Raw genomic sequence first — 26,879 nt, forward strand, 5'->3', positions numbered from 1 at the left:
TGTATGCAAAATTTGTTTAATTTTATTTTTTATAAGCATTTTTTTAAAAGAAATTTCGAAAATTGTATGCTTAGACATTTTTTATTCGCAAAATTGTTTTATTTTTTGTATTTTTATATATTTATTATTTATATTATTATATATTTATTATTTATATTATTATATATTTATTAATTATATTATTTTTTAATTTATTTTTTATTTATTATTATATTATTTATTTTTTAATATATATGCCACCTGATCACATTCAAAAAAAGGAGTGTATTAAAATATAAATTTGTAATTTTTTTGAGTGGTGTCTAATTTGATCAGTTGATATATACATATACATACATTGTTTTTCTCTTATTTATTTATTTTACGTATTTTTAATATTATTATTATTGTGCTTTTTAGTCATTTCTTTTCTCTAAAGTCATAAATTGAAGATCCATTACTTTGAAATTCGAAATTCACCATTGCCTATACTCACCATGATAGTAATACACATCTGGATTTTCTAGAACGATGTTAAATTTAACGTAATTCAGCATAATTCTTAACCTCTAACTTTGCTTTTCTCTCTCTTCTGAACTCATTTATATATTTTTTTAAGCCTCTGAATGTAGTTACACCCTTTTTGTTTACAGTTTACAGTTTAATATTATACCTGTCATCCAAAAGTTGAAATTTTCTAATTGCATACAATGTTTTGAATAATTACTGTTAACACAATACCAATTGTTGTTGCCTATTTGTTTTGACAAGACGTCTCTAATCTCTTATCATTAAGTGTGATGGTCAGCTGACCAATCATACGAAATATCATATGATTAGTATTTATAAACTTTTGTGATTTCCTCATTATACTATTCTACGATTCTATACTCAAGCGCGTTGTGGGGTGAATCAAAATAATGCTCCAAAACTCGTACAGTTGTATAACTAACCTCAAATTTCTGCTAACACTTTTTAAGAAAACAATAATAACTGCTTATACAAATAGTATATTAACTCGAAATTCACTTATTCACCGTTCTATGTCTACTTTTTCCACTAACAACCGAAAGTACTTGCCCATTTGTTTATAATTAATGAAAAATAGCTAAATAAAAACTCAACCATATATAAATCGAGTCGAAAGCACCCATGCATGTTTATCATCTTGAACAATTTCCACACAGCTTTAACACACGCAGCTTTTAGAAAAATATTTCCAATTAAACCATAAACATACATAAATACATAAATAGTCGCTAGGACGTTAGCTAAAAATAGTACAGCTTCATATAAGAAATAATTAAAACACCCATACGCAATTAATAAACAAACCAATAAAAATGTAACCCCAACAGTTGGAATTATGTAGTTCAGTGTCATATTAAATGAAACAAAAAAGAAAGAAAAAAGAAATTACAACACAAACAAGCACCCTAGGTACCTTAAAAAATTCTATTTACATGCAATTATATAATGCAAACCTATTGAAAAATCTAGCTTCATAAAAAAATTAAGATAAAATTGTTTTATTTACCTTTTCTTATTAAAAAAAAATATACTAAAATTAAAAAAAATTATTATCCACTTATTTTTTAACCACCCTTTAAAAAAATGGTTAAAAGTACAGTAAAAATATTATTTTTTCTTAAAAAAAATTGTAATTAAATTTAAAAAATTATTTTCCACTCATTTTTTAACTACCCTTTTCTAAAAAAAATAGTTAAAAGTGCATTTTTTATAAAACAGGTTTTTTTAAGAACACATTTTTTTAATGAAAATATATATTCTTTTCATGGCAATTTATTTGACATTTTTTAAAGAAATTAATTTTCTTTTTAATAAAAAGAAGCTTTCTTACTTAACATTTTTTTTGCTTTTCATTATACTTGTATACAGTAAATAAATATCAAACAAATTTTAAGTTAAAAAATTAAGCGTTTCAAATGAAACGTTATTTTTTTAATTTAGTCCCTTTTATATACAGTTTTTAATATGTAAATCAAAAATTCATTCTTAAAATTAAAAAAAAAAAAATAAAATTAGGCGACTTCAAATAATATTATTTTTTTTATTTTTTTATTTTTTTGTTATTTTTTTTTATTTTTTATTTATTTATTTTTTTTTTTATCTCATTTCAAGCACAAGCTTAACTAAGTAATTGCCTAAATATATTAAACAGAAAAACAAATAAAAACAATATTTTAAGACAAAATATAATACATAAATAAACTAAAAAGCAACAACTTAAATAAAATTTATAAAAACAATTTAATGTACCAAAAAAAAAAACTCAATGAAAGTGGCGATAACTGTATTTGACGAAGTTTTTGCTTATCAAGCAAGTAAATTTCAGAATGTCCATGTTTATTAGTTGTAATAAAAGAAATTAAATATTTATAATAATATTGCAAACAAAAAAATATTAATAAATGCAGACAACTATCAAATACTGAAGTTATCAAGCAACAAAGCTTACATAATTTCGTAGAAAGAGCGAAAATGTTTACAAAAAAAAAAAAAAACAAAAAAACATTTAATATAATAATAATAAATTAACACAAATTGACCATAATAAGCGCGTAAAAATATTATTATAATAAATGTAATGCAATTCTCTATATACAAATATTTAAAAATGCTTAAATAAAAAATTATGGAAAATGCACAAGAAAGTGGCTAAAAGCTGATTTTATTAATATTCGTGCGTTTAATATCGTAGTGCAGCATTTTAAGGCCGAATTTCTGCCACATGTGGGGCCCGAAAGCTTTATTAAAATCTTCAACCATTGCCACTAGAAAAAATATGATCGCATATACATATATTGACAGATAGACAGACGAATATGGCTAAATCGACTAAATTCATCATTCTTATCATGTTTAAAAGTTCTCTGATTGCCATTCACTTGGGAGTGACCAGAAAGGATTCTTCTACATATGGGTCAAGCAGCTCACGACTTCCGGTCTTTGACCAAGTATTCCCTGGGTAGCCAGAAAACATCCGATTGAAGGCGAGCTACAGTAAGAAGACGAAACATCCCCTCCACAGGGTTGTACGCTAGGTTTGGGACCTGCCACGTAAAAAACACTACCAATGAAAACTAATCGACAGCCTCGAATGAGAGACCCCCCTTTTGGTGACGACCATGGCAAACGAAATAAGCGACAGCGGCTGCCCGGGCTAGGTCATGTCGTACGTATGGACGAAAACACTCCAACTCCGGGGGAAGCAGAGGAAAAGGAAGGGCTCCACTCCGTTGGAAAGACCAAGTGGAGAAGGACCTGGCTTTGCTTGGCAGTTCCAATTGGCGCCACGTTGCGAAAAGAAGAAATGGCTGGCGCGCTTTTGTTAACTCGGCTATAATCGCGTAAGCGGTGTCTACGCCAGTAACGAAAAAGGTACGTTTATCTAAGAAATTGTACCGTTTTGATTACGATCAGTGTTTACATTTGATCTACGCACATTTCGTTACATATATTTAGACTATCAGTTCTAAGTGCTCAAACTTAATTCTTAAAAACAACCGGTTATGACCAGTTATCTTTTAATTTACCAAGTTCAACACACTTCTGCTGTGCTCGAGATTGTCAAGTTTTCTATTTACTTTTGACGCATTTTCGAAAGAAGTTCGAAAAACCTAGCTACATACCACATATAATATTCCTTATTTATTAGCACTTCTGGGGGCTGGGACTGTACATATTTATGATATATTTACGTCAAATTTGCGATAAGCCAGAACGTACCGCTGTCTAGTGGCACACACGGGTCTCTGCCAATAACAACACGAACCGAGGCACGAATGTAACCGAAAGTATATATGTACATTTATTTGGCTTCTATATGTTTTATAGCATCCCTCAAATGACGAGACAAATAAACTGAATTTGTCTTATCAGTCCCACACTTAACAGCTTTCGGCTGCATAAAGTACGAGTATCTTGAAGAGCTTTTTGATTACAACCACTTGAGAACACTAATTTTTACTCTGCTTATCTGCGGCAAGCGCACGAGCTTATCGTGATAGCGTTTAATAGCACTTATAATAACAAAACAGCTTCCCTCGAGCATCGAATCGGTTCAAATATATACGTATTGCAGGCGTCGAAAAGTTAGTTTCATTCCAACACTTGAGCGCAATGGTTGAGAAAGTAATTTTGGCTTATTCCGGCGGTCTGGACACCAGCTGTATCCTGAAATGGCTTTTAGACAAAGGTTATGAGGTGATCTGCTTGATGGCCGATGTCGGCCAGAAGGAGGACTTTGCGGCGGCACGTCAAAAGGCGCTAAACATCGGCGCCACCGAAGTGATCGTTACCGATGTGAAGGAAAAATTCGTGGAACACTACATTTGGCCAGCCATACAAATGGGTTTGATCTACGAGGAACGCTATCTGTTGGGTACTTCTTTGGCGCGCCCATGCATCTCCGTTGCGCTCGTGGAGGCGGCCAAAAAGTATGGTGCCAAATACTTAGCGCACGGCGCCACAGGCAAAGGAAACGATCAAGTGCGTTTCGAATTGAACGCGTACGCGTTGCTGCCACATATTAAGGTGAGATATTCGGAGTTCGAAAAAATACACGCTTCGCAGTCGTGTCTGTAAATATAATACTTTTGTCCTCGAAATCGAACGATAATTGTTTGGATTTACATATAGTGATCTCCATGATTTTACTCCTCACTTCAAAGTAACCGCGATAATACCAATCGAACTCATGCGTCTCGCGATCAAATGTTACATCATAGAAAAAAACTAGCCAGACCTGTCAGCTGACTCTGCAAACTGTATTCCTTCAGACAGCAAGCTTCAAACACATTAGCTCTAAAGCTTCTAGTTGATGCGTAATTAGATCTAACTTGTGTGGAGGAATTATGAAAGAGCAAAAGCGTCGGAACTCCTATTCGTTTGATCAACGCGAAACGTTACAATTCTTAGCCGTTCGCCTTCGTTATCAGCATCTAAAGCGGTACTTATCTGCGAGTAAACTTCTTGGTCATTGCCAAGCACTAATCTAATATTCACTTTATTCGCAAGGTTATCACGGCCGTAGGCATATACGCATACACTCAGGTCAAACGCGCATTAAATTATTTTGAAATGTGTTCGGACCCGATAATTTGTCAGCATTCGGTTAATGTGTTTAAAATATTTGATAGTGACTTACCGGCTTATATGATACCATTTTCTTCGTAGATTTTTATATCAACATTAAATAATTTCTTACAGATTATCGCGCCATGGCGTGATGAGGAATTCTGCAATCGCTTCCAAGGACGCTTGGATCTTATCGAATATGCGAAAAAACACGGCATACCAGTTAGCGCCAAACCGGCTGCTCCTTGGAGCACAGATGCCAACATCCTGCACATCAGCTATGAGTCGGGGGTTTTGGAAGATCCCTTCCACGTCGCACCCGAATCTTTGTATGAAATGACTGTTGATCCCATCACGAAGGCACCCAAGACACCCAAACGTGTTTCAGTACATTTCGCAAACGGCTTACCCACTACTGTGGTCGATCAATCCACGGGCAAGCAATACACAAAGCCTTTTGAAATACTGCAGTTCTTGAATGAAGTAGGAGGCGCTTATGGTATTGGACGCATCGATATTGTTGAGAACCGTTTTGTGGGACTTAAATCGCGCGGTGTCTACGAAACACCCGGCGGTAATATACTTTTCACTGCCCATCAGGATTTGGAAGTGTTCTGCTTAGATCGGGAGGTGTTGCGCACGAAGCAAGTTTTGCGCAATCGTATGGCCGATTATGTATACAATGGTTTCTGGTTCAGTCCGGAGGCGCAATATGCACGTCGTTGCATCGAAATATCACAGGAGCATGTAAGCGGTGAAGTTATTGTTGAATTGGCACCAGGTTATGCGCGTGCTATTGCTCGTAAATCGGCCAAAGCGTCAGGAGGTTTGTACAATGAGGAGCTGGTCTCCATGGATGTACATGGAGGATATGTGGCAAATGATGCGAGCGGTTTCATTGCTATCAATTCGGTGCGCATTCGAGAGCATGTGCGCGCTTTTGGCGATTACGAGCAACACTGAAATGTATGGAATCTTAGTAAAGGATTGGTTAATGACTATGAACGTGATTTTTTTAATAAAACTGAATTTAAGATTAAAATAAATGTATAAAGAAACTAGAAATGCTTTATTCGGGCTTAGACTCAGTTGAGTTGAACTAAAGACGCTAATTTGTAAGAAAAGTGTATCCGAAAGAAATTATGAAAATTGCTTCGGTCGTTGTTGTAGCTTCCCATCTGAGAGCTCAGTTATGCTGAAGTTTTATTTTATATAGTAAAGTAAAAATCGATCTTCCTTGAAGAAAAGTACATATGTATTTGAGTCCGGGAAAAATAAAATTTTCTTAAAATGCTTTATTGCGTCATGGCAACTCTGTTCTTACGTTACTTTAAGCACGTGTCATCTGTTAATTGGCGTATGTAAATAAGCAAAACATTTCTTAAAGCCGGTCAGTGGACAATAATTTTGAACAATAAATTAAAATGTTAGAGGAACATCATGCTGTAGGCAGCTTGTTATTTATGTACATTTGCTCGTTGTATAGACGTTTAAAACGTGATCAGCCGGTAGAGCTAACAGAACCAGAAATTCAACAACCACATCAGCATCCTCAATCAGATGGGGAAGAAAGCATTCAGCATGCAATAAATTTTGATACTTATAGTCCTGGAAGTTTTGAGTCGGCAGAGATTCAACAACCTCATTCAGATGAGGAAGAAAGCATTGAGCCTGCAATAAATTTTGAGAGTTATAGTAAGTTTAAGAAACGTCCTGGAAGTTTTGAGAGGGTTTTTCTACCAATGAAAGAACAAAACGGTTTAGAGTTTTTCAAAAATACGTGCATGAATGCTGCCATGTTTGATTCACTTGTTTCTATGATAAAAGAAGAATTGATGCTCTCCAATGTACCAAAAGAAATCACCGTTGAAGAACGGCTTGCTATGACACTAACGTAGGTAAACATATATTCTTTAAATGATAATCATATAATTAATTTTAAGCGCAGTTTTTTAGCAAAAGGAGTTTCTTATAATTATATAGTTCGTGCCCATAAACTAGACTGGATAGAACTTGTACGAACAATTCTATTGGAGACTTCTGAAGCTTTATGGAAGGCACTACAGCCAATTTATTTTGCTAAGCCAACTGAGGCAAAGTACAGTGAATTGGCAAAGGGTTTTTTGGAAAAGTGGCACTTACCTTACTGTGTTGGGGCAGTCACAAACGTAGAAATTATACTCGCTACTTCCATTAGAATAACAGAACATAATAATGTTATACTAATGGCCACTTGTGATACGAATTATAAACTTACATCAGTTAGTATTGGAAATAATGGTGAGTGGTGGTATTTTTTAACGCTTCCGTTATGAATATAAGTTTCTCGTTCAGGACAATTTTCTTCGTCGTCTTACGGTCACGCTCTGTTAGAAAATATCTTACCGCTGCCTGGTACAGGACAACGCACTGTAGACAATCCGTCATTTCCATATTATTTTGCAGGCGATTATTCTTTTCCTTTACTCAATAATCTTATGCGTCCTTTTCCTGGCTTGGAGCTAAGTAAGCGACGACGAATTTTCAACTATCGTTTATCTCGTGGTCACCAAGTTATTGAGAATACTTTGGGTATTATTGTAGCGCGTTGGCATATATTTAAAAAATCAATAACAGCGAAATCAACTGAATGTAAAAAGTTCGTATTGGCAGTTTGCGCTCTACACAATTTTATTATGTCAAATGATAGTGAGCACATATATTGTCCAGAAAAGTATGCAGATTGGGAGGATGAAAATCATATCATTAAAAAGGGGGATTGGAGAAAGGAATTAGAAAGTAGAAGTAACAACCCGGCAATAAGTTATTCGAAATGTTTCATTCAAAAATCAAGCCCAACTGCTTTTAAACAAAGGGAAGATTTAGCTAAGTATTTTGAAAACAATGGAGCCGTGGAATTTCAATATGAAGCGAGAGGTATTCGTACTTAAAATAAGTACTTCTTAGATGAAATTTGTATTTTGGATTTTTTGTAATTGTGTAAGATGATATTCTATAAAGTTCTGTAATATTAATTAATTTAGTGAACAATATCTTATTCCATAATTTGTTCATACTTTCATACTTATAAACCGTTGTTTCCAATATATTTAATCTACCTTAACTATACAAGATTCCGACCACCATCACCCTGTTTTCAAATATTGTGGCACTACGTTGCCCTGTTGTCAGGTACACGGCGAAAAGAAGTGCCAGCTTCAACCGATTATTTGTATCGACTTCATTACTCATCACTACGCATACATTGCAGCAAAATTTAGTGAACTTCTGCTGTGACTTGTAGTGAATTGGAAAATAATTATCGTCGAAAGAAAAGTGTAAAATTTGTTCAGTAATTTGTGTGTGGGTGCAAGACGGAACCATAACGCGGATAAGGAAAAAGCATCGTAAAAAATGGCGTTGAAAGTGCTGGTTGGGCAAAGTAAGTGAAATGCAAAAATAATTAACTATTTAGTGAAAATTAACCATTATACATACAGTTATATGAATACATCTAAAAAGTGTTTTGTAGTGACCGATTAACGATAAGATTATGTACTGGAATTCATATAAATTCATTCAATTATCTTATAAATTTGATTTAATCCACCCATTTATATTGAAAATTATAATCTATTGCGAAAGAATTTCCGCATCCTCGTTAAGCAATTATCGATTTTCCCCCGTTTAGAATGCCCCCGGTGCGACCTTTTTCTTGCGCAGCTCCACTTGGTTGCGCTCAGCTGGAATTGCATATCCGTACATACCTACACAATTTAATTGTGTAGTTTTCTATCGCCAACAATATGAAGGCTGTGTTTTTGCTGCAAACGTTGCATACTGTGTATAATGTAGGTCGTTTGTTGTTGGTCTTATCAGCATTTATCCAAACACCCACTACCAACGCCCACTTATCAGCAATGCCGCATTTATAGTGCTGCGAAAAATATAGGATTTTTCATTAGCGTGCGCGTAAATCTATCAAATGTATGCAACGAAATCTCAATTAAAGAAATTTATAAATATATTTGTTTTGTACATTGTGACGTCACTGGCCGAATCAGCTTTGTACACACAATTGCATTATATAGTATTTTTGAATTGGGTACTTATGCAAACACAAATGCATATGAGCTTACAGCGAAAAGGTTTATTTCTTTACTTTACACACATACATAACTTTCGCTTATGTTATTTAGCGCTAATTGTTTTCAGCCGTTGTGCTATTGTTTTTTTTACTGTATGTTTGTTTTCATTAACCATTCACAGGTTGCAAAATGACTCATTATTTGTTGCCATATGTACCTGCTGATGCCATATATGAATATAATTGTGTATATTTAACAAATATTGTTTTACTAACACCGGAAATTTCTTTGATTAAAAGGAAATTAATTTATACCCTTTCAATTCGGTATGGTATCATTAATCCAGATATAATAATTACATAGAAAATAAAACACCAAATTCATTGTGTACCCCAACTATCGTGATTCATGTTTTCCCGTCCCGTCAAAGCTGGCAATAGATCAAGAGTTTGTAAGACATGCCTTATAATGAAAAATCAATGTCTGGATCATGGCCAAGAAAACGCACATCGAATCATTTATATAGTACTTAAAACGTCAATCTTTCCATACCGTCTGTTCAACCATGCAATAAAAAAGAAAACCTATTCAGTTGCTGGAAAAGTGTGGGACTATTGACTTGCAATTCTATTTTTAATCATGTGAAATAAGAACTTAAGCGGTTTCGATGTGCGTGTGGTACGTTTACCAAGGAATGGGAAAACTTGCATTTGCTGCATAATGTTTGGACATAAATAAATTAAAATATTCAAGCTTTTCCGAAAATGATTGGCGATTTATTTAAAATTATAGTCACCCCAAAAACCTGTTTAATCGTGAATCACAGTATATACATATATATGTATGTACATAAATAAATGACGGCTCTTTACTGCACTCGCTAATATGTATGTGTAAAAGATGTCTATTTGTATGATTAATATCTAGATAGCTTACACTTTATATGTATAATATAAATCAGGTGTAATGTATTATTGATTTTCAATAATAATTGCCAACAAACTAAAATAACGGTAAATTCGTATGTACTAATATATTTTTCTACCGATTAAAACAGAGATTATGAATGAGGTGGTGAAGTATAAGCCTCCACCACCAAAGAAGGCTGGAGCTGTAGCTGCTGCAAAAGCCCCAGGTGGCATGGAATGGCGTGTGTTGGTGGTCGATAAGTTGGGTATGCGTATGGTGTCTGCATGCACCAAAATGCATGAAATAAGCGCCGAGGGTATCACCTGTAAGTAAAATATACCATAATTAGTACTGCATAGTTATACATACATATATTTATTATGCCTTATTTTATTCACAGTGGTGGAGGATATCAACAAAAAGCGTGAACCGCTTCCAACTATGGATGCCATCTACTTGATTACGCCGTCGGATGAGTCGGTGCGCGCATTAATACGCGATTTCGAAAATCCGGCTAGGCCAATGTATCGTTATGCGCACGTCTTCTTCACTGAGGGTATGTAGTGTTAAAAGATAATTATTTTATTTCATATTTGAATTTGATAATTTATTTTGTGTTAATTTCCCTTTAAAAAAACTAAAAATCTTGCAGCAATACCTGAAGACATATTCCATATGTTGCAAATACGCAGCGACATAACGCGCAAATATATACGCACATGCAAAGAAATAAATATTGCATTTTTAGCCTATGAAGACAAGGTAGAGCAATAAGTTAAACAAAAATTTATATGTGTACAAAAGGCAATTTCGAAATTATTTATTAAACTGCCTACTAATTAACACTAATTAACCTAATGCTGCTTTTGGGGACATGGCATGTCTTAACAAGCTGCAACTTGGCAGCGTTTCCCTAATACTAAATGAGTCCTTTGTGAAATCACACAAAATCACTTTATGAAATATAATATTACCTTTGCAACGATTTGTGGTGCGACCAGAGTTCTTATGTCCTGTAAATATTTTGAATTTGTCTGACATTTCAATATTTCATACGGTTTCGGTCATAGATTGCGAACTCTATAAATTAAATGCAATTCATTTGAACATACTAACTGAATGTCTGAAATCCTCTTTAAATAATCAATAATCTATTTCTATCTAAATATGTGCATACATACATAAATATCTACGTCTTCAAGTGTATTGCTCTATAAGTAATTACAACTATTTTACATATTTTAATATACATATATTATGAAATATTAAGTGCATTTTTACAGCAAAACTGGGTAAGCGAGTGACGCTAAATTTTTCGTTCCTTACATTTTTCGTAAAAATATTATATAAGTACTGTTTTAGGTTCGTAAATATGAAACCTCTGCTGTTGATTAATTTAAAAATTTAAAAAAAAATAATAACGGAAAAAGAGTATGTTGTAATTGAAAGTTATGTTTATAAAGATAAAATTAGAAATATTTTGAAGATCTTTAATTTTGAATTTGAAAATGTCGCGTCTGCACTTTTTCCATATAAAATTTTATTATAGCATTTATTTTTAAATATAACAGTAAAATATTTATTTTCGAAAATAGCAACAACAAACTTTCAACTTAACTGCTAATCAACAGCTCAGATTCTAAAATTCTAAAATTTGATTTTAATATAAAAATTGCATACATATACACAATACATGCATATACTCGTATATGTATGTATGTATATACATTTTATATACATATGTATGTATACAATTTTTAAATTAAAATTATTTAATATAAAACAACATGTTTATATAAATTTTATTGGTAATATGCCTTAGAATATTTTTTAAATAAAATCTAGTACAAATCTTTCCTTAAACAATCAATATTAGATGATTTATATAAATTACGGCGGAAGTATTTTCTTACTTTTTTATCAATAGTTATTTTATATTCTGATTCGTTTCTATTTTTTATAAAAAAAATTTATAAAATTTATTTTCGAGATAAATCTATTTTTTTCTAATTTACTTCGTTGAAACAGCTCAAACTTCTAAAACTAAAAACTAATAATTTTAATATTAAAACCTTATAAATACATACATAGGCAAATTTTATTGATATTTTGATTGATCATTTACAATTTTTTATTGAAATATAGTGCAACGAATAAATATTAATTAATTTACATTAATTATGAAAGAAGTATTTTTTTTTTATTTTAACAATATTTATTTCATATTCTTAATTTTTATTTATTTAAATATCTAAAGCTTTAACTATTTATTTATATGGTTATTTTTATAATTTTATTAACTATTTAAAATTTTTATTATCGTATTTTATAAAATTATTGAATAAAGAATGTTTGAACAATAGTTTCTGATCGTATGTTGACACACATCTTTTTAAATTATTTTTATTTAAATGTTATTCATTATTAGATAATTTCTTAGTTTTTTTAATTTTAAATATACATACACATTTTTTTATTTTTAAAAATATTGAAAAAAAAATTTTAATTTTTTTTTGGTACGTACATACATAAATACGATTTTTTCCTATTTAGCATAGTAAATATTTATTTAAGCTAAATAAACTACTAGCGGAGATCAAGTGTGTCAAACCCCCACTGGCTGGCGGCATGCTGCTGCTTACTCTGCTTAAAACCCAGTTACAAAACCCTCTAAATTGTATTATTATTTATATGTATGTATGGCAGAATGTATGTATCTGCATTAAACAGAGAAAAAAATGATTTAAGTTAAAAAAAAATGTATTTTCGTAGACCAACAGACATATGTATGCATAGATCAATATGTTAAGCGTCATTTGCGTACTATTAATTACATGCTCACCCAACATACATAATCACATCAATACATGCCACTTAAACTGCATACGTATACAAGTACATCTTTTGTATATTTGTATATGTATGTAATCATTATCATTTGTTTTATCGTTTATCATTTCTTTGTATGATTACATTTATATATTTATAGTTTGCCCGGAGGAATTATTTAACGATTTGTGTAAATCGTGCGCTGCAAGAAAGATCAAAACTCTAAAGGAGATAAATATTGCATTTCTACCATACGAATGCCAGGTGCGAAAAAAACGAAATTTCCGAAAATCAAAATTATTATGTATATAAATACTACGAAAGTATAATTAAATTGTGTGCAAGCATTCGGCAATTGTGTATTTTTTTTTAAGTAAAAATATGTATTTTATCAAACAAATGAATTTTACACGCCTCTTCAACGCGCTCTTCTTACTTTTTCAACACACGCACACGCTCTAAATAGTACTTATTAAATCCTTGAAAAAGTTTGTATGTTTGTACAGAAATGTGTCGACAGCCATAACGAGGAGGCGGCACTCTCGGTAATGTCAGCTTCAATATAACTATTTTTCGTAGCTTTTTATATGAAGCGCAAAACCAAAATCCTACTCAAGTCCGTCCGTTTATCTGCTAAGAATTTTTGGTTGCCTTATAAGCTGGTCGATCATAATCAGAATAAATATTTTATGAAACTATGTAAGGGAGATTTACCTTCGCTGGATACGAACTTCACGTTTTTCTTATAGTTCGTTAGATTACAACAATAAATAAAATTATTCACACTTCAAATCGGTACCGATTTCAGCAAATGCTTCAATTTCTTCTCATTGTTGTAACTAGTTATATAATTACTGCCTTCAGACATTGTACTAAATTCGAAACGAAAAAAACTGCACATTACATTAACTAGTACCTTCAATGCTCTAAGAATGCTAAACTTTTGTACCATTAAGCGGGGCTCAGTAAATTAGAAAACATCAGCTGCTTTGCCGACGTCATAACTGTGTACATATCTCAATGATGACAGAATTTGTTCATGAAAATGAGCTATTTATCAATTTATTGTTTAGAAAATTTACTCTCTTGGAGTGTCCTTAAAATGTCAGCTCAGCAATGTAATCTTCTAAAAAAAAAACAGCGTTCTTAGCGTGTATTTTTAATTCAAAAGGATTATATTTATTTTCATTTCTGCAGCGCTGCATTGCTGCGTGTGCTCCTCCTCCTTAAACGCAGTCCTTGTACTTATTCACTGTTTGCCACAGTTTGCGCGCGCTCTTTCCTTTCTCTCTGTCTCTCTTTCTCCACTCTCCCTTTCTTTGTCTCTGTTTTACTATATCTCTGAATGTTGTAAATAACTAAGTAAAAAAATTGTTGTGTATTTTATATTTGTAAATTACTTGGTAAATTCAAAAATTGAAGTTGAAAAAACGCAAAGTGGTAAAGAATATAATAAAAATATATTATATAACCTCAAAACTTGCCACCTTGCGTTTTTTGCGCTTCTCCACTTTTTTTTTATTGCAACTAAAGATGAGATGCATATTGCAAGCACTACACTGGCGCAAAAAAAAATGATTTTTTTTTAATAAGAATGCAACATAACGAAATTGCCACAGTTAAAGTGTCCGTCAGCAAGGTTTGCCTGCCACTTTAGCTGTTTGCGCAATGCAATTAATTAAAGAAACGAAACAACGAAATATCTCCTTAAGTTTTGTTTAACTTGTTTTGTAGTGTTCAATTTAATGTATGTAAATTGTATACAGAAAAGCAAATCGTTTACGAGCGGCGCCTCCAATGTCGGTGCTTACGTCTATAACTACGTCTATGTTGTTTTTTTACTTTATTGATTTCTTTCTACTAACCAAACACTTGGAATGAAAGAATGTCAAACCAAAAAAAAACAATAACAACAACAAATACTATATGCCAAATTACACGCCCAACACACAGCACTTGCCGCATGCCACATGCAACACAAGGAAGAAAAAAAACAACACAAAAAAGCAAATACTAGTGCAAAATGTTGGCAACAAAATAAGAACAAGCATATTGTTGCATACAAAATGCTTGTTAGCAGATAAATGCGAAATTGTTGAGCAAATTGTGTAAATTTACAAAACTAGTTTATTCGTATTTGGTAGAAAATTTTTATTTTTTGTATAGTGGTATTTAAAAAATATTTTTTTTTGTAATATTCAGGATTTACATAAATATTTGATTAGTACATTTTGTGTGCTAATATTGTATTTTTACTATCTGCACTCTATATATATAGTTAGTTTTATTTGTTGTTGTCTTTATTACTAACCCAAGCGTATATAAATTTACAAAACAATTTGCCAATTTCGCATTTATTCGCAATTTTGTTTGCTGTAATTTGACATGTAACTCACGGGCTTTAGAAAAACTCAAAAAAATGAGATGGGACTGCGGAAAGTTCGCAGTTCGTTTATATACCTCGAAAAGAAACACCCTATTCATATTTTGTAGTGGAAAAAATTTAGAGAATTGTTCCAAGGTTTGCAGAATTGCCTGATGGGTTGGGAAAAAAGTCCACGATATTTGTTATTTGACTTCAAAGTCCTTTGAAAACTATAAAGAAGATACATATGTATCTAGTATCCACAATATGTATAATACATACATATGTACATATCCTATGGAGGTGTTAGAATACAATCCTAAACATTTCAGAGTTGAATTTTTTGGTTAAAAGAGAGATCCTTTGACTAAATTTTTTCTTAAAATTCAACTTACTAAATGCTTGGTTAATTAGATTTGCATTTTTGAGCTATATTCTTTAGAAAGTGGCCTAAACAAACTTTGATGTAAAAAAATATAACTTTTTTGTAAAACAAATAGTTATTTTTTATAAAAAAATGGTGTATACAAGATATTTAGCTGTTATCTTTCTTTAGCCAACACCTCAACACCGGTTTTTGAAAATTTCCGAACCTCAAAACCACACGTCCTAATGCATAGGTGTAATGCTGCCTTTCTTAGCGAAAGGTTTTACCATTGACTTTAACAAAATCCATTACGTGGTGTCTATAAAGCGAACTTTAAGCAGTCTATCCACTTAATTATAAAATAAATACATTTTTTGTTCGCCAATTTCACACATGCCTATGGATCAACGCACTTGTTGTATGGTGTAATTAAACATCCAAATAATTTTGCTTTCTACATAAACACACCACATATTCATAATAGTTAAAATGTTCTTGCATGTAAATAGATATATGTATCATATACAACATTTTTGGTTGATTCGTATTCATATTTTTTTATTATAATCGTAATTGAATTATTTTATTTTTGGGTTTAGTTACTTTTAGTTGGCATTTCATAACTCTCCAATCTTATTTTCCATACTTCAAATTTCATAGAACTTTTATAAAAAATTAATTAATTTAAATACTTTTCAGAACAGTAAAAAATTTTTTAAATTAATTCGTTAAGTCAAAAAGTATAGATTATGACAAAAAAGTAGCCGGAAATTGAAATAAAAGGCAAAATATATAATTAATCATCAATATTTTTTTTGTCACCTTCAAAGTAATCTCCACCAGATGTAATACACTTATGCCAACGATTTTTCCAGTGCTTGAAACGTTTTTCATAAGTACTTTTTGGGATGGTTTAGTGGAATTTCATTTGGATTTTAGTTTTACCTCTTCAATCGACGGAAAACAGGTTCCACGGAGCATTAATTTCAGTTTGCGGAACAAGAAAAAATCACACGGAGCCAAATGTGATGAATACGGTTGTTGATCGATGCATTTGCGTTTTCGGCTTCAAATTCGGTCACAATTGTGGCTCGGTGCGAATGTGCGTTATCATCGTGTAAAGTGCATGTTCATCCACAATTCCGGCTGTTTTCGAAGGATGTACTCACACAAACGCCTTAATATGGCCAAACAGAACACTTTATTGACCGTCTGTCCCTCTGGAACAAATTCATGATGCACTAAACCACGAATATCGAATTGAGTGGCTTTGCCATGGTTTCCGATGATGTCTCCTCGCCAGTTATAATGCTCTCCAAGAATGTGGGCTCGGAATTCGCACGATCAGTTCTTTAGGGACGAGTCGAAATGCATTATGAAAATTGATAAATTTTTATGCATAAAAACATTAATAGCGGTTCTCGCTAGTTTTCTACATCGATTTTCTCAATTAGCATTACTGGAAAGCCCAATAATTGGGAATAATACTTCAAGAACATACTTCTTACCCGATATAAACTTGCTATAAGTTAGTTTTTTAATTTCAAGCGCTATTATTATAGTTTATTACATTTTTTTTTTTTTGCTCATCTCTCATCTCTATTTTTTCGAGGCATTGTATATAAATTCATCCATTTGCAAAAATAAAAACAAAATATTAATGTAGTTTTGCCAAATGTTCTTTGTGCTTAATAAGCTTGCTTGTTCTTGTTATTGTACTTCCTGTTACATGTTAACTGCTAGAATGTAACTAACGCTTAGTCTGGAAAAACTATTGCCGCTTTGTACAAATTTTGTAAACTTATCCTTAATTTAATTTTCCAAAACTTAAAATTTATATATATTAATTACTATCCATTATTTTTATTTTATCCATAAACAAACAAAAACATAAACTTCGACTGAACCACTTCTCCCCCACAATAAATGCTTCGCACCATCGCTTTCGCCCACTCTATCTTCCAATCGTCTGTCGTGGCTATCGCTCCCTCAGGTCTACTCGCTCGATTCGCCAGACACCTTTCAGTGTCTGTATTCGCCAGCGTTTGCTTCGATACGCGCCAAGCACATCGATCGCATCGCCGAGCAAATCGCGACTTTGTGTGCCACACTCGGCGAGTATCCGATGGTGCGATATCGCACTGACTGGGATCGCAACATAGATTTGGCTGCTGCGGTGCAGCAGAAGTTGGACGCCTATAAGGCGGATGAGCCCACAATGGGTGAGGGTCCGGAGAAGTCACGTTCGCAATTGCTCATATTGGATCGTGGTTTCGATTGTGTCTCGCCATTATTGCACGAATTAACGCTGCAAGCCATGGCCTACGATCTGTTGCCGATCGTCAACGATGTCTACCGTTATACACCCGGCCCGAATCAACCCGAAAAGGAAGTGTTGCTCGATGAGAACGACGATTTGTGGGTGGAATTGCGGCATGAGCATATCGCTGTGGTGTCCACGCAGGTGACACAGAACCTGAAGAAGTTCACCGAATCGAAGCGCATGACATCGAGTAAGTAATGAGTCAAACAATTTTTATATATTTAAATTTGTTAAGATTGATAATTGATTTGTTTACCTTCCGCTTTCATATTATAGCCGATAAAGCTTCCATGCGCGATTTGTCGCAAATGATCAAGAAAATGCCTCAGTATCAGAAGGAGTTGTCCAAGTATTCAACACACTTGCACTTGGCTGAGGATTGCATGAAGACTTATCAGGTAAATATTGATTTTATTCTTCAAAATATTACATTTTTTTTTTACTAAAAATTTGACAAAAATTCCTTTTTTATATTTATAATATACAATAATATTTTTTATATTATAATTTTATGATTATTTAATATATTTTTACTAAAAATGTTTCATATCACGCCATTTTAGAGCTACGCCGATAAGTTGTGTCGCGTAGAACAGGATCTAGCTATGGGCACCGATGCCGAGGGTGAAAAGATCAAAGATCATATGCGCAATATTGTGCCCATTCTTCTCAATGCGGTATGTAGATGTCAAATTTGTTTTTTTATATGTTTTTTTTTTCAAGAAGGCTTTCTAAATCAACTCTTTGTTCTTGTAGGATGTCTCCAACTTCGATAAAGTACGCATAATCGCGCTCTATGTTATGATCAAGAACGGCATATCTGAGGAAAATCTAACCAAACTCTTCACGCACGCCTCACTCTCGCCGAAAGATCAAGATATGGTGCGCAATTTGAGCTTCTTGGGCGTGAATGTGATTGCCGATGTAAGTTGAAGCATTTGAATTATTGAAAAAAATATGTTATTTTTAGTTAAAAAAAATTTTATTTTTTTTATAAGAAATATTTAATTTTTTAATTTATAAAAAAAAAATAATTATTAAAAATTATAAGATTTTTTATTTTTTAAGTAGAAGAAATTAACTTTTTGTTTTATATACATACATAATCAAATTTATAAAAAAAAATTTAAATAATTTTCTTATTGTTTTCTCTTCCCACCATAGTCACGCAAGAAAGTCTACAACGTGCCACGCAAAGAGCGTATCACCGAACACACTTATCAAATGTCCCGTTGGACACCAGTCGTGAAGGATATTATGGAGGATTGCATTGAGGATAAGTTGGATCAGCGTCATTTCGCTTTTCTGGCTGGACGTGCACAGAATACCAATTATCATGCGCCAACTAGGTAAGATTTATCTGAAAAATATATAATATCGTTCTTGTTGTAAAGTACAAGATATTTTTGGAATTACGTAAAATGAATGTTACTGTGATTATGGTAGTGTCATAAATCATACTTAAATAATTTCGTATATACATGAAGAAGTTCCTCAGTTTTTGCGATCTGAAATTTTGTACATGTTTTTTCCGATCTCACTCAAGTCCTTGTATAAAACATTTTTATTTGACGAGATATTTTTACGAAATTTGCAAGAGTAATTTTCCAAGATAACGTTACAAGCTCCGAACGAATCTTTCAGATCGGACCATTAAAGCTTATAACTGCCATAATAATTGACAGATCAAAATCAAAAATATATTTATTCTATAAGAAATGCACCTGTGAAGGGTAGTATAACTTCGGTTCAGCCGAAATAAATTTTTTTTCTTGTTTTGGTATAATTATACCCGTTTATCATATGAACAATATTGCAGTATTAGCAGATATCAATATATGTCAGAAACCGAATAGTTTTCGTACACACGACAGTTACTAATGAACATATATTTATTATTTTTACTATTTCTCCCCACCGCAGCGCACGCTATGGCCACTGGCATAAAGACAAGGCACAGGCGCAGGTGAAGAATGTACCGCGCCTCATTGTATTCATTGTGGGCGGCGTTAGTATGTCCGAGATGCGTTGCGCTTATGAAGTCACCAATGCCGTTAAGAATTGGGAAGTGCTTGTCGGTTCGTCGCATATACTAACGCCGGAAGGTTTCCTTAGCGACTTGGGCAGTCTCTCCAAAGAGGATTAAGCAGCTACAGCGCAGGCTCGATATACAATTAACTAAAAATTTATTAATTTAAAGGTAAAGTTTAATACTTAATTTAAAAGCAAAAACAACTAACACATTTATGTAGTTTAAATATGTATCCTACTAATAATTGAAATCAGGTATTGAAAGGAAGCGTACTTCAATGTACAAGGTTATGTTTGTAGTTATTAGTTTAACAAATTTAACAAGCGTTGTTGGTATTTTTGTGTAGTATTTGCTTTGTGAAATGTAAAAGAAATTTATTTAAAGGTAATACAATATTATTGAAAATATGTTATTATTACAACTTATTGTATTTCTAATGTGTAATTGTTAGCAATATTTCGTTTTGTTTTTAGGTTAACTGTACACGAAAGTGTTTACAAATGTATTAATAACTGTATTGATGACACTATAACAATTTGTAAACACCATTACATGTTGTATACACGTTACAACTTTTGGTTAAAAAAAGAGTTAGACACACACATATACATTCTTGTGTGTGCTATGTTGTATATCATATACATAAATATATAATGAAGTGCTAAAAACAACAACATGCGCAAGCAAGTCAATAAATTGCAAAATATTCACGTTGTTTATTACATTGTATTTATGTCGCATATTTAAATGGAAAAATATAAATATTTTATGCAACTATAATTCCTTATACATATATATCTTTAAAAAATACTTTATTAACTACTATTACTTGCAATATTTTGAACAATTTATGCGCTTTTCTTAGTATATACTATATTCAAGAGCAAAAAAATATTAAATACATAATAAATGCAAAAGAAAAATTTGCGAAAATAACTAAACACCGATTTTTAATTTGAAATTTGAATTAGTAATAAAATAACAATAAAAAGAAGAAAGAATTAAATAAAGTACTAGAAAAAAATTAAGTACAAGATCTATATATTAATAATGAAAAATATTAAAAAATTTAGTAAAAAATCGAAATTAATGATAAAGAAATAAAAACAAAAATAAAGTAAAAAATTGTAGCATGCGCACAATGTAGTTCATTTGAGCAGAAGTTGTCGGCAAAAATGTGCTGTTAAACGAAATTATATAAACAAAAAATTTCAAATATATAAAATTTAACATTAAAGCACTTGCAAAGTAACTGTATGCATATTTAGTATAAATAACATTTGATGTAGCAGCCAACAGTCACAAACAACATTTGAAAACACTTATTTAACATAAACAAATTATATATTAAATTATATATGTATTAAAAAACGGTTTGTTTTCAACCTTATCCATAAAACGCAAGACAAGACGACTACGAGCAAAAATTAATACAAATTCGATTTTGAAAAAATAAACAAAAAACGTTTGCATACAATTTATTAAACTACAATATTAGCAAAAATATATATGCATTGTTAAACGGACCACACGTGGTCGTTAACGTAACCATTTATATGCGTAGTAGTAACAGTAGGAATTATTATGCTTACGATGCTTCAATGAAATTTGCAAAATGCCTGCAGTGAAAAGTTTTGCGCAGACCAACTACAGTTAAACTTATGCTATTTAACTAAAACACACTTTCAATTATTAACAAATTTTACAGCAACAAAAAATATATAATATTTCAAATATTTTTCAATAGTTAAAAAAGGAAATTTACGAGTGCTAAATACTTGAAAGCGTTGAAAATTTAAAGAACTACACTTATTTTGATGTAAAAAGTGCTAAAAGCGTTAGGCATTTGTCAGCAAAGCGGCAAAAAACTTATAAAAAAAAGGAGTTTACGTGTTAAACAAAAAAAAAAATGAGGTTATGAGCAAAAGAAATACTGTATGAGCTTTAAAATATAAATTTTTACATTGACAACGTGCTTCATTCTCAATTCATTGAGCGCCGATAATGTGCTTAGTGCTGCAGAAGCCCTTGCTAATACAGTTTTTTTGTGCCGTTGGTTATAAATTTATATTATGCCTGTGTCTACACAAAAATGCGATTATTTGTGTTAGTAAAAATAATTTTTCAAAATTTCGTATAAAATGTTAGAAATTCAATTGAAATTAACTTTCTAATAATTTTTTTAAATTTTCAACTAAATTTATAAAGTGTTAACTTTTCAAATTTTCAAATAAAATAACTAATTTAAATTTTCATTTGAAGTTCAAATAAAATGCTTAAAATTCAATTTAGAATAACTTTCTATTTATAAATGTGGAAAAAAATGTTCAAAATGTAAATACATATATTAGTGGAAAGTTAATCTTCATTTCTAGCATTTTATTTGAAAATTTTATTGAGATTAAATTCTGATTCTGAGATTAAATTCTCAAACAAATTTTCAAATAAAATGCTTGAAATTAAGATTAACTTTCCACTAATATTTTTGCATGTTCAATTAAAATTTTTATATTTTTAATTAAAATTTTTACTTTTCCATAAAATTTATAAATGTTGAAAATTCTAATTTTTTTTAAATAAATTTTTTAATTTTTCAAAAAAAAAACATGCAGCTTTGCTGGCAGACGTTTAGCAGCTATTTCCAACTATGACACAAATTCACAAAAACTAACCTAAAATTTTATTATACAGTTATTAGGTTTGTTATGTAACTCTATTTGCGTCTAAAACACTATAAAGCAACTATGCATATACATATGTATGAAACACTGTGTATATGCGCGGCAAGCATACAAACTCTAATGACTATTCATCGCACCACATATATACCTGTGTGATACTTCCAAACAAAACAAAAACAAAAATGTAAACATACTCGTACACCTCTACATACTTACTTTAAATAATTTATAATAAAAGTAGATGAGCAGCGCGTGTAAGCGGGGTAGTTAAAAAAAAATAATAATAAATAAATAAAAAGGAATGCGTTTACAAAGTTGGCAAAGCAAAAACAAAAAAAAAAATCCATACGAATGTTCGAAATGCAATACAGTATTTTACAATTTACATAAATATAAAGTAACGAGCGTACAGCATAAAATAACGAGCAGCAATTTCAATTCTTTATATATACATACTTATATACATATACATATAAATATAAATATAGTTAAATTCAATAAATTTAGCTAATAAGTATGGAAATTATAAAATATACGCTAAAAAGTATAATAATAAATAAATAACAAAAATGTGGCAAACACCTACACCGAACACGCGCTACACCCGGTCCAAGCAACAACAACAGCTGATAGCAGGCGCACGCACCCACGCGCGTTGCTGGCTATTGGTGTATTTGCGGCCACTCAAGCGACCAACCAACAACAACAACCGGCAAATGATGCTGCAATTTGTCGCATTGGCAAAAACAACAACGATTGCAATGCATAAATTGAGGATCACAGGACAAATTGCAGCGTCAGCAACTAAATTGACAGCCTGCAGTGACGTGTGCGCACGTGCGCAGGTGCTTTGCTGCTGTTTTGCGCGACGAAGAGTGTCGAGCGCGGGTGTAGCTGTGTTTGCCACGCATATTTCATGTATTTCAGTAGTGAAGAAACTTAAAATATTAATTGTTTATTGCTTGTTATAAAGAAAATATATAATAGACAAAATAAGTTATCGCTATTAAGTGTACTAAAATCAAAACTTAACGAAAGGTGTCGAATTATGTACGCAAGTATGTATTTAGGCTATTTACATATGAAAAAAATTTAAATTCAAATGACAAAATTATATGATAAAAATAAAATTACTAAATTATATATTTAAAAAAGTAAGTTTAATATACATACTGGCGTATTTATATACATACATTGGTATATGTGTGCGTATACGTCAAAATTAATAATTAAAAATTAGTAATTAATTAAAAAATCCATTTACACATATGCATAGATGTATGTAAGCACAGGCAACATTAAGTACCAAAAACAACACATATAAATTAATATTGCAAACAATTATTAACAGCATACATATGTAAACCGTATTAATAATTATACAACACATATGTACATTTAACTAATAATTGCAACAAAAAACAATATAGCTAATAACGAACGCATGACAATTTGCAATAACAGCGCTGAACCAGAGGCAGCACGCGCCGGCTAACGGAAATATGAGAGCAGCCCACGCAACAATTGAAATGCGCATAACGGTAAACTGCAACTGCAGGTAATTTGATTGATAAAACGGACAAGCTGCAGCGCGTGCGCGTATATCAAACGAATTCGTAATCATTGTAACACCAAAAACAAACAAAAGTCAAAACAATCGCTTAAATATTGAGGAAAACGCCTTGAGTATATGTATACCATACACAGAGTATATATGTATATTTCAACAAACGAGCAATAATATTAGAAAAACATATATATGCAATTTTCAATATAAAAAAGCAAACAGTGACAACAACAACCACAAAAAACAACGTTCAACAAACTCGTAAATAATTCTGTCAATTTTTTTCTAATTACGGCAGCGCTGCTTACAGTGTGTGCCAATTTTTATAGCGTAAGCAAATTTTATATATTTATGTATGCACGCCCAACGCACGTGTGGGGTTTTAAGCAGTCAGCATAGCAATTAAAATAGAAACCAAAATAAAAAATAAAATTATGTTTAAAAGAAATTGTAATTAAAAAAATACGAAAATGTAGTGAGCGGCTGAAAATTGGACAGAAAAGGCAAATTTTGCAAAAATAATGGTTAACAAGAGAAGAAATGCGTATAGATGCAAAAAGTAAACAGAATATGTAAAATGTAGCGTGAAAAATTGTAAGTAAACAAGATTTTGCAAATTTCATTGAAGTCAAATTCGTAAAGGTGCAAAATAAATGCATTATAGCATAATATTAGATTTTGAAAATTTATAATAATTAATAAAAAGTTTGGATTAATTCAAATAATTAAAAAAATATAATATTAACAATTTTTTAAATATTTAAAAAAATTCACGCAATTAAAAAAAGTTATATAATTAAAAAAATTATGATAATTAAAAAAAATATGATAATTAAAAAATTTAAAATTAAATTGCAAAATGTATAACTATTAAAAAAATATACATATATAATAATGAAAAATTGAAATGTGCAAGACAACGCTAATTTTATCGATATTAGAAAATAATATGAGCATGTTAACTCCAAATTTATCGATATTAAAAAATAATATAAGAAAGGTAACTCTAGAATTGTTTACATATAATAAAAAAATTATATTTGCAACCACACCAGTAATGCTTGACATTTACAAAAAATTGTGGCACGCGAAAGTCAGACGTATTTAAAAAGTGGCAAAAAGAGAGTTACGCACATTATAACTCCAAATATAATTGAAATGTTTGCCTAAATATGTATAGCACTATATGAAACATTTCTTAAATACCAACTAGCAAAAATGTATTACTTTAGTGACAAGTAAAAATCTTTAAAGTGGGAATATTTCGGAACAGTAACATAGTTGACGAACAAACACTAATATTTATTATAAAATCTACAATTTATTAAAAAAATATAATTTATTAAAAAAAATATAATTTATTAAAAAAGAACGACAACTTATTAAAGAAATCTACAATTTATTAAGAAAAATCTACAATTTTTTGAAAAAATCATTAATTTATTTTAAAGAACTTCAACTTGTTTGAAAAAATCTACAATTTATTGCAAAAAACTATATTTTATTTGAAAATATATTAAATTTTACTTAAAAAATCTACAATTTATTAAAAAAAATAGCCTTGTTTATATTGTACACTTTGTGCAAAATATACTAGCACTCATGTATTTATTACAATTTATATAATATACGAAAAAGTTGTAAAATGTATTTAAAAAAAGTTATGAAAATTATAAAAAGTTATGAAATATATAGTATTCAAATTAGTAAAATATATATACAAACATATAAAATATAAATATATCTACTTAAAACATATATACTTAAAATTACCGTTAAATTAGTGATACATGCGATTTAATTTAACTTATACATAAATTTTAACTCAGTCAACTAATAACTAGTGCAACTTCTAATGATAAATGTTTTTGTGGTATGTCATGGAATTTAATTAAACAAATTCAACAACTAAATAAATATAAAATGTTATAAAACACAATGGTTAGATGAAGTAGCATTAGTATTTTTTGAATTATTTAAATACACACACACAAATGTTATAAAGAAGTTTTACGAAATATGCATACACAAATACATCTAACAATACTCATACACACTAAAGTATATACAAAAAAAGATATATTCCAAAGAAATGTTTAAATTATAAATTATATGAAACACATGCGTAAATATGTTATTGAAACTTTATGAATTGATTGCTAATACAAAATACAAACAGTAACTATTTAGACACACTCTATATGTATATTATATAATTAAAAATATTACTAAATTTCCAATATTTATATACATATAAATTATTATTGTATTTAAGTTTGCAGCACGCTAGTTACTTCTGCTGAATGAAGCAAGCTCTAATAAGCTCCTAATTGTTATGCGACATGAATTCAATTACTTTCAAAACATATTTAATAAACAAATATTTAACAAACCGACATATATTGTACAATATTATACGAACAAACTTGAAAAAAACCCTGCAAAAGCAGAAAATTAAATATATATTATTATTATTATTATTATGTAAGCAATTACTGGTCTAACTAAAAAATTTCTGGTCCAAAAAGTGAAAAAAATCTTCAAAAGAAAAAGAAAAATTATAAACGTAAATAAATAAGTGCGACAAACTTGTATGTGCATAGGCCAAAAATGACGTAAAAATTGTGTAAAACCATGTATGCATGTAAATACTGTTGTGC

The 26,879-nt window shown here is 30.9% G+C and overlaps 3 protein-coding genes across 7 annotated transcripts; all 3 read left to right on the plus strand.

The window, feature by feature from the left end:
- Positions 1-4,077: 4,077 nt before the first annotated feature.
- On the plus strand, positions 4,078-6,144 carry LOC105232066 (argininosuccinate synthase). Its single transcript, XM_011213649.4, has 2 exons — positions 4,078-4,536; positions 5,212-6,144. Exons 1-2 carry the CDS (start codon positions 4,123-4,125, stop codon positions 6,040-6,042), a joined length of 1,245 nt encoding a protein of 414 aa, XP_011211951.2. The 5' UTR covers positions 4,078-4,122; the 3' UTR covers positions 6,043-6,144.
- Positions 6,145-6,292: 148 nt separating this feature from the next.
- LOC105232067 (uncharacterized) lies at positions 6,293-8,093 on the plus strand. The gene is made up of 3 exons (XM_011213650.4): positions 6,293-6,973; positions 7,028-7,359; positions 7,414-8,093. Exons 1-3 carry the CDS (start codon positions 6,504-6,506, stop codon positions 8,007-8,009), a joined length of 1,398 nt encoding a protein of 465 aa, XP_011211952.2. The 5' UTR covers positions 6,293-6,503; the 3' UTR covers positions 8,010-8,093.
- A 216-nt stretch (positions 8,094-8,309) lies between these two features.
- LOC105232068 (protein ROP) lies at positions 8,310-26,700 on the plus strand. 5 transcript variants are annotated; one of them, XR_852809.4, is made up of 11 exons: positions 8,310-8,500; positions 10,204-10,380; positions 10,456-10,611; positions 10,708-10,817; positions 17,610-18,129; positions 18,216-18,337; positions 18,503-18,616; positions 18,696-18,863; positions 19,104-19,288; positions 19,863-20,139; positions 20,192-26,700. XR_852809.4 is itself a non-coding variant. In XM_011213651.4 (10 exons), exons 1-10 carry the CDS (start codon positions 8,473-8,475, stop codon positions 20,083-20,085), a joined length of 1,803 nt encoding a protein of 600 aa, XP_011211953.1. In that variant the 5' UTR covers positions 8,310-8,472; the 3' UTR covers positions 20,086-26,700. The 5 variants fall into 5 exon arrangements, 2 of the variants coding, with proteins under 2 accessions (XP_011211953.1, XP_011211955.1); XR_852810.4 differs by having other exon boundaries at positions 20,445-26,700; XR_003846129.2 differs by lacking the exon at positions 10,708-10,817 and adding an exon at positions 13,045-13,148.
- The last annotated feature ends 179 nt before the right edge of the window (positions 26,701-26,879 follow it).

Source organism: Bactrocera dorsalis, chromosome 4 (assembly GCF_023373825.1).
Source record: "Bactrocera dorsalis isolate Fly_Bdor chromosome 4, ASM2337382v1, whole genome shotgun sequence".
NCBI classification, from domain to species: Eukaryota; Metazoa; Arthropoda; class Insecta; order Diptera; family Tephritidae; genus Bactrocera; species Bactrocera dorsalis.